Source organism: Juglans microcarpa x Juglans regia, chromosome 1D (genome assembly GCF_004785595.1).
Source record: "Juglans microcarpa x Juglans regia isolate MS1-56 chromosome 1D, Jm3101_v1.0, whole genome shotgun sequence".
Lineage (NCBI taxonomy): Eukaryota > Viridiplantae > Streptophyta > Magnoliopsida > Fagales > Juglandaceae > Juglans > Juglans microcarpa x Juglans regia.
Window position 1 is genome coordinate 38,663,644 of NC_054594.1, and position 14,585 is coordinate 38,678,228.

At 36.0% G+C, this 14,585-nt stretch overlaps 2 protein-coding genes across 2 annotated transcripts; one reads left to right on the top strand and one right to left on the bottom strand.

Annotated features, from left to right (window-relative positions):
• Window positions 1-444: 444 nt before the first annotated feature.
• LOC121265448 (perakine reductase-like) lies at window positions 445-3,278 on the top strand. Its single transcript, XM_041169090.1, has 7 exons — window positions 445-1,153; window positions 1,453-1,623; window positions 1,826-2,029; window positions 2,159-2,331; window positions 2,491-2,587; window positions 2,708-2,861; window positions 2,975-3,278. The coding sequence occupies exons 1-7, from the start codon at window positions 1,094-1,096 to the stop codon at window positions 3,148-3,150; spliced, it is 1,035 nt and encodes a 344-aa protein (XP_041025024.1). The 5' UTR covers window positions 445-1,093; the 3' UTR covers window positions 3,151-3,278.
• A 211-nt stretch (window positions 3,279-3,489) lies between these two features.
• LOC121265458 (dymeclin-like) lies at window positions 3,490-13,515 on the bottom strand. Its single transcript, XM_041169100.1, has 18 exons — window positions 13,022-13,515; window positions 12,570-12,809; window positions 9,969-10,032; window positions 9,756-9,885; window positions 9,525-9,669; window positions 9,010-9,258; window positions 8,843-8,927; window positions 7,611-7,713; window positions 7,296-7,421; window positions 7,113-7,226; window positions 5,908-6,026; window positions 5,723-5,798; window positions 5,521-5,613; window positions 5,338-5,427; window positions 5,061-5,180; window positions 4,880-4,971; window positions 4,515-4,572; window positions 3,490-3,805 (listed from the first exon to the last, which is right to left on the bottom strand). Exons 1-18 carry the CDS (start codon window positions 13,212-13,214, stop codon window positions 3,725-3,727), a joined length of 2,178 nt encoding a protein of 725 aa, XP_041025034.1. The 5' UTR covers window positions 13,215-13,515; the 3' UTR covers window positions 3,490-3,724.
• Window positions 13,516-14,585: the final 1,070 nt, after the last annotated feature.

Sequence of the window (14,585 nt, forward strand, 5' to 3'; positions counted from 1 at the left end):
TCAAAATTTTACTTTTTCTGCTCACTTTCCGCCGTCTTGTTTTTTTTTTTTTTTTTTTTTTTTCTCTTTTTTAAAGCAAATTGGTAATATTAATTCATTCGTGAGCTGCCGCCAGCTTTGACCGCTGGCGTGCCCAGCACAAATTTATTTTTTTATTATTATTATTTTTATATTATTTTTATTTATTTAAATATTTTTTAAAATATAAAAAATATATCAATACATTAAAAATTATTTTTTTAATCATTAAATAAGAAAATTAAATAAAATATATCCACAGTCAAAATAAGAGAGTAAATTTAAGCTGCATACTAGTATTTTCTATATTAATATATTAATAATGTCAAAATTTGCAAATATAAATTGGTGGGTTGTTGGGGGTAGGTGGGAAGAAATCTGGGCTGAATAGCCAAGATAAAATTATATGACTAACTGAGCTTAATCATGCTTCTTCACGTGTGGCTAGAGTTATGGGTTCATTCAATTAAAAAAAAAAAAAAAAAAAGTAGTTTGAGAATGTGACTGTGAGGCGTGGTAGCACAAGTATCTAGAAGAGTAAAATCGTAATGTTCTTCTGTATGTAATTGTATGTATCAATTTCAAATTTTCATGCACGTGTCTCCAATAAAGTTGCTGCGAGAGACTATTCCTTGCTCTTCTTTGCCGCCTGGCAATGTTAGATGGCCGACAAACAAAACACTCGAAACTATAAATGACTGAAAACTTGGCCAATTTCGTGGTGGGGATCACAGAAGAACATTACTCTAAGCAATTTCGTCATGTTTGAATTGTCTCTCCCATTTTCAAACAAACTTTAAATACACTAACTAATCGACAATGCAGGTCAATCTTTTAGCCCTTTCAGATTTATTGTCTTGTCGTTGTTCTGGTTCGATAATATTAAAATCTAATGTCCGCACAGTGTCCCCACCATGAACACGATTGCCGTCTTTCCCACTTTTGACGAAAAAAATTCCACCTGTTAAAGTTGGTGGGGGGAATTAGGGTATAAATGGAGTCCTACTAGGTGTGCAAACTTTACAATTTTCCATTCCTGTAATAGCATCTTGCAGCTTTGCTGTGGTTTGTTGAGATGGCGGAGAAGTCCCATATCCAAATTCCAAGAGTGAAACTTGGCAGTCAGGGACTTGAGGTAGGCTTCTTCTTGCTCTCTCCAACCCATTTGGATTAGGCCAATCTCCAATTTCAATATCTTATATTCTATCTTTACTTGAATCTTTTCTCTACAAATTGCAATGATAATCTCCATATCCGTAAATAAATAATTCTAAGTGATTTCAGTCATGTGTCACTGTTCATATCCTTTTCAAAAAATGCTTGTTTAAGATCATTGGCCCTGTATTTGGTTAACCCAGATTATTGGATCGGGGACTTCCTCAGATAGTTTTATTAGCATGAAACAGTTCTCATGGGATCCTTTTCTGGCCGCAGGTTTCTAAATTGGGGTTTGGAAGCGGCGGACTTTCTGGAATATTGAATGCTCCTCTTTCACATGAAGATGGATGCTCCGTTATAAAGGAAGCCTTTCATAGGGGTATAACCTTATTTGATACAGCAAATGTTTATGGAGAGAATCACCATAATGAGATCATGATTGGCAAGGTATTGTAATTTCTTACTGTCTAATCATCTTGAAAATTCATTCAAAATGTGATTTAGCCGGTGCCTCTTTTGGATGCCCGAATGGTTGGTTGAGACTGTATTTGTTTAGTTGAGATTTTCATCCAATGGACAAATTAGCCTTAGGAACACATCTACATTCCAGAAAATGTTAGACGGAGTTAAAATCATCTTGTCTTTCTAGGCTCTGAAGCAGCTTCCTCGAGAAAAAATTCAAATAGCTACCAAATTCGGGATTACTATTGCGGCGGATGGTCAAATTGGCGTCAAGTGTACCCCTGAATATGCACGACAATGCTGTGAAGAAAGTCTCAAGTATCTTGATGTGGACTACATCGATCTTTACTATCAGCACCGTGTGGACTCCTCAGTGCCAATAGAGGATACTGTGAGTCTTAAGATATATTTTGTCATTCTGAATCCATACAAAACTTTGTAGTTTGATACATTTCAATGTCTTATACTTCATTTTTACTTTATTTCTGCTTGCCATCTGACCAATTTTGGCAAATGGTAGATGGAGGAGCTGAAGAAGCTGGTGGAGGAAGGAAAGATAAAATACATTGGGCTATCAGAAGCTAGTGTAGACACAATAAGAAGAGCTCATGCGGTTCATCCCATCACTGCCTTAGAGATGGAGTATTCCTTGTGGACCCGTGAAATCGAAGACGAGATAATTCCACTTTGCAGGTTTTATTTTGTTTGAATTTCAAAGCCAATCGTTAAATTATTGACAGGGGTGGAAGTTTTGTCTACATGGTCTTTGAATTGGTTATGAAATATTAGACGCTTTATTAACAATCATGAAATCCCAACAACATCGTTAAGCAACTTTTGTGAATCTCACAGAGAGCTTGGAATTGGGATAGTGGCATATAGCCCTCTTGGTCATGGGTTCTTCGGCGGGAAAGCAATCGTGGAAAGCTTGCCTACTGAGAGCTTCCTGGTACGTACCTAGGTGACTACAGCTAAATAACACTCATTGACAATGTAGCAAGTAAGAAAAATTAAGTAGTTTTGCAGGAAGAATTGATATTTACGCTCATTTTCAATGTCCTTGGCATAGGCTGTGCATCCAAGGTTCACGGGGGAGAATTTGGAGAAGAACAAACTTCTATATGCCCGATTATCCGAACTGGCAGCAAAGCATGGCTGCACTCCCCCTCAGCTAGCTCTGGCTTGGATTCTCCATCAAGGGGACGATATAATCCCAATCCCTGGTACTCTAGTCTCTTTGTTTACATCTGTATATATCTTTATCCATCTCCAGATAAAGTGGATTGAATTCTCCTGTAGCGCTTGATGCGAAACAAATTGATTGGATAATTTACAGGTACAACTAAGGTTAAGAATCTTGATAACAATATTGGATCCTTGGCATTGAAGCTCACACCAGAGGATTTAAAAGAAATTAGTGGCGCTGTGCCCATCAATGAAGTTGAAGGTGAAAGAGAAACTGCGGTGTTTGCTCAATATGCCTGGAAGGTTGCAAATACCCCACCAAAGTAAAAGCGCAAACCTTTATTCTCTGCTGTGGTGTTGCCTGGGTTGTTTGTACGGCTGAAAAATAAAGTAGAGAACGTAATTTTATCTTGCTGTCGTTGATGTGTAAAAGAGTGAAAGAATCTCCTTCTAAAGAAAGTGTACCATTTATTTGGTAGCGCTGAGAGCCACAGTAGGAACGCGTGGAAGAATCTTCTTTCTTTTCTTCCTTTTTTTTTTTTTTTTTGGTTCCTGTTTCTTATACATGAAATAATTGTTACTGATATATCATGATCTCGGTAACACTGTTACCATAAAAGCTATAAAATGGAAAACATTATGGCATAACTCCAAAAAATAATGGTGTTAAAAATGGAACTGAGCAACATCTCTTATTTGTTTTACTTTTTTCCCGCCCGCTGGGGGGGTGAAATAAGCATAATCTCTTATTACATTGATTATCTCAAATTTTCTGTGGGAGAAGGGCCTCTACATGGAAGAAAACATATGGACAGAAAGAATGAGCAGAATATAAACACTATTTCATATATTTACATATATGCATCAAGGTGCATGAATCTTTCAAATAACATTGCACCCACTATGGATCGAGAAGAAGTCCGTGCACGCTCAACTCTCCATTTTGGTGCTTACTTGATACCATTCCGTCATTCTCTTGTATCTGCAACCAAAAAAGAATGTGTTACCAAAAGTGATGACCATGACATCAAAGAGAAGATCAGCTCAAAAAAAAAAAAAAAAAAGAATCATAATATTATTGAACTAAATTTCCTTGCACCTGGCGGTCTGCTTTCAATAATTGCTTGAAATATTTTGCATCAGCTAAAAAGCCAGAATCGAAGTTGCGTTTTAGAAATGTATGCATATATACATACGTCGGGTGTAGGCAATAGGTATAACACTTCCCTGCCTATAAACTAAAGTTGATATATCTCGAGAGCTCCTAGCTAAGGAGTGGGTTTTTCCTAGACATCTATGCTTTTTAGTAAACATCAGTAGAAAATTCAAAAGGTTCCTTTGACTTGTATGATTTTTTATAAGCTGAACATCTTGAATTTGAGAAGGGCTACGAGCCAAAAAGACAATTATTCTAATATGGGTATTTTCAATGATCTGTAGATGCTGATTAACCCTATATAGGATTTCTTATTTGGTCTTTTATACGCTTTAAGTTATTCTTCATGACCAAGGGGAGGTGATAGTAAAAGTTGGTGACAACCAGAGTACTTTTATATTGCAAACCAAGCCTCATCCCCAAAGTAAAAGAAAGAAAAAGTTCCCCCCTACATATATACATTTTAAAATATTTTTTTTTTATAAGTATATATACATTTAAAAGTGAAATTCATAAAATGAATCCAGATACTTACTTCTACAGGTGGATCAACTGGAAACAAGTTTATGGCTCCTGAATTGAAGCTGAATATACTAAAGAAAGGACAGAACAAAGAATCAGTGCTACATACAGGAATCACAAATTGAAGACATATTAAAAAACAAATAAAACTTTTTGGTGTTAAAATAAATAGAATAAACCTAAAAATCAATGGCAAGATCCATCAAAGTGTGATGTGACTTCCAGTTTATCAGCAATATGAAAGGAATCTCTGATAATTACTCAAGTAAGGTTAAGAAACTCAAAAACCAGCATGATCGCCAGCCAATGCAAACTACTTGGATAATGACCAAGTTGAAAGGTGTTCTATAAAATAATGCTTAGAGGCAGGAACAGTACCAACGGGATAAAACTAGCTGCCACACATATGGAATAAAGAACTCTTCGGGATGACTCTCTTGTTCATATGTGAAGCGTAGTTGTGTAAACATCTGCTAAGACAAAGGCATGTTAGTCCTAAAGATAATGTTCCCATTTTAAACTGCACTCATAATTTTACCATCTTTTTTCCAATTCTTACCTTCATCCCCTCACCCCGCCAAGAGCGGCAGTTAATAACTATGACTTGCAGTACTTTATCGACTGACCATTCACCATGCATTGATTGTGCATCCATGCGACTATTAAAAAAATCTAATACCTACAGCGACAGAAGAGACCAAAGAAGTCAGTAACACATGGTATAGAAAACCTTATCGATAATTAACAACAATGTAACCTTGCTGTATAAGATATTGCAATATTGCTGAGACAAAGAATTGATGAAACGATTTCTAACAGAATATTCTGGGGCATACAGTATAAATGTTTTCAAGCAGCTCGTTGAAGCGTGGATGATGCTTGAATGGCTGGAAGACCTCCTGTCTGTGCATTATCGCATATACAACCTGCCGATAGATTCAGAAAACCTGAAAGGTGCTAATGTGAAACTAAAGAAAAGTTTCTCTCACTTTAATCATTACTACAGTAAAAGATGATACCTCAGGATTCCGTGGCAGGGCATGAGTCAAAATTGCATTTAAAATTTCAAGAACAAGTCTCAGGAAGTCAGTATATATATGCAACTCTGTCGACTGAAACAAGAACAATCTGCTTAGTCAAACAAATATTTAAGTTTTTTGATAGGTATGAAAGGCTCCACATCAAAATAGGCTCAAATTTGAGGCAGATAGTGTTACAGACCATATCTTCAGTAAGACTGTTGCTGCCTTTGGCTAGATGCATCCTATCATCTCTTAGCTCCGCTAATTTGTTATACCTATATTCATTGTTGCATTAACAGGAGCAATCATAAGATCGTCACACACCAAACATGAAGCAGCAAAGTGTGAAGGTAAGGAAAAATAAAATGAACAGGAGTAGCTTACTTGCGTGAGAGCATATAGAAAAGGCTGACCAGCCTCTGTGATGCATATGAACTTAAACGGTGGACATGAGGTGCCATATTAGCCAATGTAGCTAGACAGGTTGTATGAAGATAAACATCCTGTATGATTGAAAATTTTAAAAAGGATTATCGGAAGAAGCGAGCTACAAGTAGATATCCAGCTACATACCAGCAACATTTTTTTATGTAAAATGCATAAAGGAAAACATTTAAGTGAAACAAATTTTGAACTAATGTTGTGAGATATTGAGTTTTCAATTAACTTATCTACAAGGTTTTTTTTTCCTTTCTCTTGAACAGGTAAATACAAAACACTCAACCGTAAGACACTGAACCTATGAACCCACCCTCCAAGCAGGTCAAGGTATGATGAGCAGTTGATATTATTGTCTTCCTGTCTTTTATCTATAATGTGTAAGCATAGGTGCATGTATACACTAATTTTTTAATATAACCACCAATAATGCAGTTAATTGGGTAACTCATGTAATCACCAAAAGAAAGGGAAACACATCCTGTCTCAGCCTCTAAGTGCAGGTACTAGATAGAAATAACCAAATTACAGCAAGTTAATGGGCGGATTACAAATATCCAACCCAGATTTCAGGCTTTTCATTGGGCCACTTTCAAGGGATCAGGTTCAGGTCAAGCTCCTGCCATCATCCTTAGCAAAAAGCACAAAATTGGTATCGATCAATTTATGTCTATAGCCCTTAGACCAAACGACATCTCTTCCAACCATGAGGGATGGAGGGGAAGCACAAGTTCTATCTCATGTGTGCTCGAGTCTTTTGTACCAGTCAAAAAGAATATTTGTACAGGACATTGGCATATGCAGCCTGCTGCAGGACTCATGTCTAGCAATTGCATCAAAGTCATCACAACTATAGAACATACGCATGGCGAGAAAGTAACGATCGGACATTTGAAGATAAGGAGCGGACACTTGAGGAGCTTCGATCTTTATTTTTCTGTACTTTATTTCTTTGGGCCATAGCTATAGATTTTAATGGCCTTAATTTACATGATTTTCTTGTTTTCACTTTTGCGACCTAGATAAGTCTTGTCTCTTGTATACCATCTTGTGTACTTGGACTTTGTCTATCCTTATCAATAATATTGTTTACTTATAAAAAATATATATAGAACATAAGCAAATTAGAAATATGGATCAGTGAAGTTTACCCTCAGCTTAGAGAGATTATATTGCACAGTCCTTATGAGAATAATGACCATCAGGGAACCAAGAGATGTCTGATGAAGGAGGCGTTCTTTGTACCATGGAACACCAGGCAATATCTGTCCACATCATCTATGTTAATACAATCCCTTTGTAAAACATAAATGGCAAACAAATATAATCCTTACCAGCTTATGAATGCTTGCATTAAATGACAAATCCTGGCTGAGTATTAGAAGTATAATGAGTAACATGTAGATTTGATTGGGCGTCTTCCTAGGAGCATCATATAAAGCCTCCAAAATGGGAATCAACTGTTAATTTCATCATGAAAACACAGATCAGAATTAGGGTATGTTGGAGCCATGCCACATCAATAGCAAATATGACACCAGGTTGCTTGATTAGAGACAAATTTAAGAAATTATATACACCATATAAAGGTGATATTATTGTTTGTGTTATTTTGGGTAAAAGTAAAAACTTGAACTGCTGCTTCATACCAATGTATCCAAATCAGTTCGCACCAAAACATACTCCAAAAAGTCAGAGTTCCCTTGCAGCAGTGAATAAAGCAATAAGACAGCAGCCTCATCAGCCAAGCACCTGTAAATGCAGAACCGTTATGGGTTACTCAAATGCGACAGGAAAAAAGGGTGGAGGGGAGCTGATGCAGGGTTCTGAGAATGTTGGGTTCTTTATCAGATGGAGAAACAGCATCACAAAGTGAAGAAACCGCACAATATAAGTCCTCGAAACAACTAAAATGCAGCAAATTTGTGACTAAAACAATACAATAAATTGGGTGCGGCTACTATGCCGCCCCATGTAAATTTTTTTTTTTTTCTTTTCTTTTCACATTTTTTTAACATATTTAAATATATTTAAAAAATATAAAAAATACACCAATACATTTAAAATCACTTCCTTAATCACTAAGTAAAAAAAAAAAAAAATTGACCAGCGGTCAAATGGAGGTGTCAAAATGAGTGGGCATAGTAGTGTTTTCCTAATAAATTCTTATCCTTACATGTTACAAAACCTTTTTTCTTGCAAAAATACAAGAATGATTACATATAGTTCCAAGCTTCATTGTTATAGCCACAGAAAAAAAAAAAAAAAAAAAGATTCTTGCATAGACCGGGTTTGGATTGCAAAATATTTACATGGAACAAAACTTCCACTTCATTTGTGACAACTATTGATTCCAAAAAAAAGAACCATGGATTTCACACGAAGGGATTTGACACTGTAAAAACGACTCATAAAAGTAGGGTTTCAACCCCTTGAAACCAAGACAAGGAAGAAAAGGGGGTCTCAATACTAATAAATAAAGCACAAATCCGAGAGAAATGGTGAATTAAATTGCTGACCCCTAGGCAGAAATAACAAGTCAAACATACTGGCAGGCCAGCAGCCATATTGCACAGAATATGATACCATTAGAATTCGTTGTCAAGAAACTGATCTATTTTAATCAGATACATTCAGCTGATAAATGTAGTTGCATTCAGTACAGCACATTTAAATGTGAATGTGATGCAAGTCATTCCAACTTCAACACAAAATTGAATTCCAGAAAAGAGAGAATCAGTGTACTCTCAAATGATATAAACCAAGCAATAAATCTTTTTTATCAGTATAAAACCAAGGAATAAATCTAAACTTCATATACTGATACAGAAGGAAGACGCTCACATGCCAAGATTATCAATAAGGAAGAATAAACACTCACATGCCAAGAGTATCAAACAAAGAAGCAAACGGTAACCTCACAACTGGATCAGTATATGCATTGCCCTCAACATCTATACGGTCAACTGCAAGAAGGGCACTGATTTAGAAAAGCAAACCTTGAAAAAAAAAAGATCACAAAATAAATAATGAAATTTACGGTCTTACATTCAAAATCTGTTGCATTCTCCAAGGCCTTGCAGTAAGGGTTGTCAGAAAAATATGTATTTTCTTTCAGAAGAGAATCTGAAGTATGACCATCAACACTCAAATCTGTTATGGACTCATTGCTCACAACACATTTATGATAATGAATGAGCACAAGAAGCACAAGTAGACTACAGTCTACCAATGGACTTCTTGAGCCTTCACCTCTTGAACTGCCCAAATAACTCAATGGTAACAAGACAAAATTTGCTGCAAGGAAGAAGAATATAATAACAGGAGAAGCTTCTGTCAACGATGTAACCCTTGAACATTACCCAAAAACTAATTTTGCATTGACAAAAAGTGTGTGATAATGTTCTAATGAAGCATAAGATTTGAAATCTTAGGAGAATGTATGGACAACAAAGCATAAGATATGCTATTTGGTCCATTACCAGTAACACTCACAGTGGAAGCACTTGCAAACAAACTAGAAAGAATACAAACATCAAGGGAAAGGAGTCAAAGGACCATACCAGCTGCAGAGCCAACTCTTTGTAAAACACTAGGCTGACTTCCTTCATAAAATATGGAATATGATGAACTTTTGAAGGGCATGCCAGGTTGTGAGATGTAATTCAGCAGTAGTTTGTGCACAACCAAACTAACCAAAGAGTTATCCTGAAAAAAGCAGTAGCAATCTAAGATGCTAACAATATATTGGAACGATTTGGAAATTGGGAGCAGCCAAAGTTTAATCATGTAACCTGAACAATTGCTGCATCAATAAACGGGTTAACGTCTTTTGGTCCCGGAGATGGTCCACAAAGAAGCTGAGTTGACATTGCAATCAGCATGAAATTAAGCAGCTCCAAATGTAGGAGGTATGTGTTGGGACTTGTGAAAAGATAAACAATAATCAGGGAAGATAATATATGATTCTCAACAATCAAAAACCCATAGGCTAGACTAGCATGTACCTCACATCTACTGAGCCAATAAAGCTAAGCACTGTATGCATAACCAAATTCTCGATGCTTTCATCTGCATATAAAAATAATAATTTGAGGCCTATAATGATTTTTCTACTATGAGATAGAGAACATAGACATTGAACAAGCAGGTAAGTATACAGGATAAGGCTCAAAACAAAACACTGGAGAACCTATAGCGGTTCCTGTTTAAAAGACAAGTCGCAAAACAAAACCAGGAAAGCCCCAATAAAAATGACAGAAGATATGATCAACTAAACCAAGATTCATCACATAGTAAAGTCTTCACAGATCAAATATTTCCTTCAAACATTCTTTAATCTTGAGCTCCATTTCTGTTTTTAGTGAGAGGAGGAAAATATAGTCATCACACCCAGCAAAAAGAAATTAAAAAAGAAAAACCAGTTTTTCACAATTCTTGGACCCACCTTCTTTACATTCCAACCTCCCCACCCTTCAAAGAGAGAGAATACAAAGAAGTAACAACAATAAGCTTAAAAACCATTCAACTAAGGCCAAAAGAATGCCAATCGTTCTCCCTCAGTGCATTCTCACCAAGAAAGAAAATTGTTATTTTTTTATGGTAATTATGAACTTTGTTGATAATAACAATAGGCAAAGCTTAACACTGACTGTATACAAGAGAAACACCTAGTTGGAACAAAGAAAGGATATTATGTATTGGTTCAAGGGAGGCACAAGTATCCTACACAGAAATGCCAGGGCAACTAGCTACAACCTAGCAATTAATGCAATTGTAGAGTAACAACTATGCTACTATCACCATCTTCACCCTAACACACGCAGGCGACAAAGAAACACCTGTACATCACAAATACAATACTTTGGAAAATTCTTCTATCCAGACGAAATTTTTTTACCACTAATCCCCACATACTTTTTTTTTAATATAGGTAATCAATAAAATCCCCACATACATCACTTGTGTAACAAACAGAAATAGAGGTTACTGATAGATGCGAGGATCCTACACAGAAATGCCAGGGTAACTAGCTACACCCTAGCGATTACAATTGCACTTGTAGAGTAACAACTATGCTACTTATCAAAAAAAGAGTAACAACTATGCTGCTATCACTATATTTGCCCTAACTCAAGAAGGTGACAAAGAAACACCTGCAAATCACGAAGACAATACTTTAACAATTTTTTTTTTTTTTTATAAGTAATCAATAATATTATAAATAGAGATAGGCAAAAACCCAAGTACACAAGATGGATACAAGAGATAAAACTTATCTAGGTCAACGAAAGGGAGTCTAGAAAGTCATGAACATTTAGACCATTAAAATCTAAAGCAATGGCCCATAACAATAAAGTACGGAAAAGTAAAGCTCTAAATTCCTCCGACGACCGCTCCTTGTTTTCAAAAGTCCGATCATTGCGCTCTTGCCAAATGCACCACATGATACAGATCGGGATCATTTTCCATACCTCCTTAATTTGTTGAACTCCTCTCGGAAGTGTCCAACTGGCCAACAGATCCACCACAGTTGTCGGCATCACAAAGGATAACTCTACTCGACTGAAAACTTCCACCCACAAGGCTCTAGTTACCTCGCAATGTAACAATAGGTGTTCCACTATCTCAACGGATCTCTTACACATGCAACACCAATCTAGTATAACTATCCGTCTCTTCCTCAGGTTGTCAGTGGTCAGAATCTTCCCCCACGCTGCTGTCCATGTAAAGAAAACCACTTTCAGAGGCGCCTTATTTCTCCAAAGTCTCTTCCATGGGAACTGAATGGTTGCGGCTTGGGAAAGGGACTTATAGAAGGATCTAACTGAGAAGATGCCCTTACTTGCAGGGTTCCACCATAAACTGTCAGCTTGCTGTCTATTCGGCTTCACAGAATATAGAGTTGGAAAAAGGCCTCAAAGATGTCTACTTCCCAATCTTGTGCCGCTCTACTAAATGTCATGTTCCACTGCACTTGATCCCCTGCTATAATCATGAGGTCCTCAATGGATGCTTCCTAATTGCGAGCCACTCGGAAAATAGTTGGAAAGGCATCATTTAGAGGCTCACTCCCACACCTAATATCCTCCCAAAATTTAATACGGGATCCCCTCCCCAACACCAATTGAGAGTGAGCAATAAAGTCCCCCCACCCGCGCCTAATGTGTTTCCACTTTGACAAATTCTTCTATCCAGACAGGAAAATTTTCGACCAAACACCCCACAACACACACAAAAAGAGTGAATATTCAATCTCTGGAAATTATATAATACCTGTTAGCTTTCTTTCCTAAGCTCTCTTGAAATATATCAAACTCTCCCAAAGTAAATTTCATGATCCTTCATTTCTTGAATTACCCTCACTTTTTTTTTTTTTTTTTTTTTTTCAAGAAACAAGCAAGATTCTTCTCAAAGCCATGGTACACTTTAATAAAATTATCTTGCTCATAAAAAGATCCATGCTAGGCCTAAATATAAAATAAAAGACAGTTAAGGAAAGTCACCGTGTTTTTATCAATCATTTCAAATCACATCCTCTATTTACAGATGATAAGGAAAGAGTAACAAATAAAATAAAAAAATTCAAAGAATTACAAACCAAGTACCTTGGATAAAATCCTTTGGTATGGGTTCCTTTACATCTAGGAAGAGATACAACTCCTCAATGTCATCGCTTTTGCCACTTTCAATCAAGTGCTTTAAGAAAACAGATGAGATGTAGACAGCATTAACAGCCTTATCGTATGCACCTGACGGAGCACCGGAAGCTGAAATGCACTCTTGCAAGCACCATGAAAGATGGATTAAAATCTTTGCCAGATGCCTCGTGTATTGGTTATTTTGCGCTGCACAGGGGGAGAAAACAAGAAAACAGAACCAAAACAACACGCACAATTATGGATGTAATGAAGTTTGAAAAGGCATAAAATCAGTCCATTACAGCTTCAAATTATAAACACCAAGACTAGAGTCTAATTCAAGCATATTCATACACTGTAAACGCCTCGAGAGGAAATTGGTTCTGATAATAATAATGACTAAGAGAGCATTTGCTCACCGAGAAGCTCGCAGGCCTGGAGAACACGGTGGGCGGGCCAGCGAAGGTTGAGAGGGAGCTCGAGGAGTTTCTGCCAGAAATCAGAGGAGATAGGGAACGATTTCTCGCCGACGAAGGTTCCGATCAGATGCTCAGCGGTGTCCTGTGGCCGGGCGTTGTCGCTCTTGAGCGGAGTTGAAGGCACAGACCCCATTCAAAAGATATAAAAGTTGATTCTCACCGAGTCAACTCTGATAAGAAGAGGCCGAGCCGGCTGATCTCCGATACGTGATTGATTATCGGAAGCCGCATTACAGAGGGAGATGAGGTTCAGAGAGTCGGATCGGTTGAGTTTAACAGAGATTCAAAATGAAGTTCTCTATGTAACGGGGAGAGAGAGAGAGAGAGATTTTTTCGAAATGGAGGTTTTGGGGAGTTTAGAGAGAGAGAGAGAGTGGAGAAGGGGGGAAGGAGTGAGGGAGGGAGATTGAGGACTTTGGAGCGTTTTTGGGCCGGGACGATGACCCATCGGTATGGAAAATGATAGGTCCCTCATTCACTGCTCATTTTATATATTTTTTTTTTAATTTTTTATTTTACTTAATGATTAAGAAAGTGACTATAATTTTATTAATTTTTTTAAATGATCAAGAATATTAAAAAAATATTTAAAAAAAATAATAAAAAAGTTAAAAATTAAAATAAACTATAAGTAGTAAATGAGTAGTAATAAGATAGTAACCCTTATTACCTTATTATTTCATCGGTATTACTCGTCAGTGCTATTTTGGTTGACCGGATTGAGATTGGATATTGAGATGAGATGAATTGGATATTGAGATAAAAATTAAAAATTAAATAAAATATTATTTTTTAATATTATTATTATTTTAAAATTTTAAAATATTGAATTATTTATTATATTTTATATAAAAATTTATAATAATAAAATAAAATAAAATGAGATAAGTTAAGATCACTCCTCGATCCAAACCGACCTTATATATATTGTAATTCACATCACCCTGCTCGCTTGCAATCTTTCAGTTTTCACTCCTTCTCCTTAAAATTTTAAATGGTACAATAACTCATTATAATTATTATTATTATTAAGTCAAATACTAACATCAAGTTTATAGTGGATCTTAATAGTCATAGAAGACTTTATGAATATAAAATCAATAATCTACTGGCAAAATTTAAAAAATAAATAAATCTTATTAAAAAATACGGGTAAAACAAAGACTAGCTTTTTTTTTTTTTTTTTTTTTTTCTTCTAAGCAAGCATAGAGAGAAACCTTTGTGAGTCTTTGACCAATGGTATCGATTTATTTTACTATTTTTTTATTCAAAAAATAATAAATTTATAATTAATCTACAACTATTTAAAATTCTGTTTAAAACGAAAGATAGTTTAATAAAGTGTCATTGATTAAAAATAAATTATAAAAAATTTATAAATATATATAAAAACATATTAGAGATATATCATTACCCTTTGTTCATCCGGTTTGGTGGATATATGAAATTGGGTTTTGTATATGCATATACTATTAAAAGAAATGAGAGTCTTATGTGGGTGCTA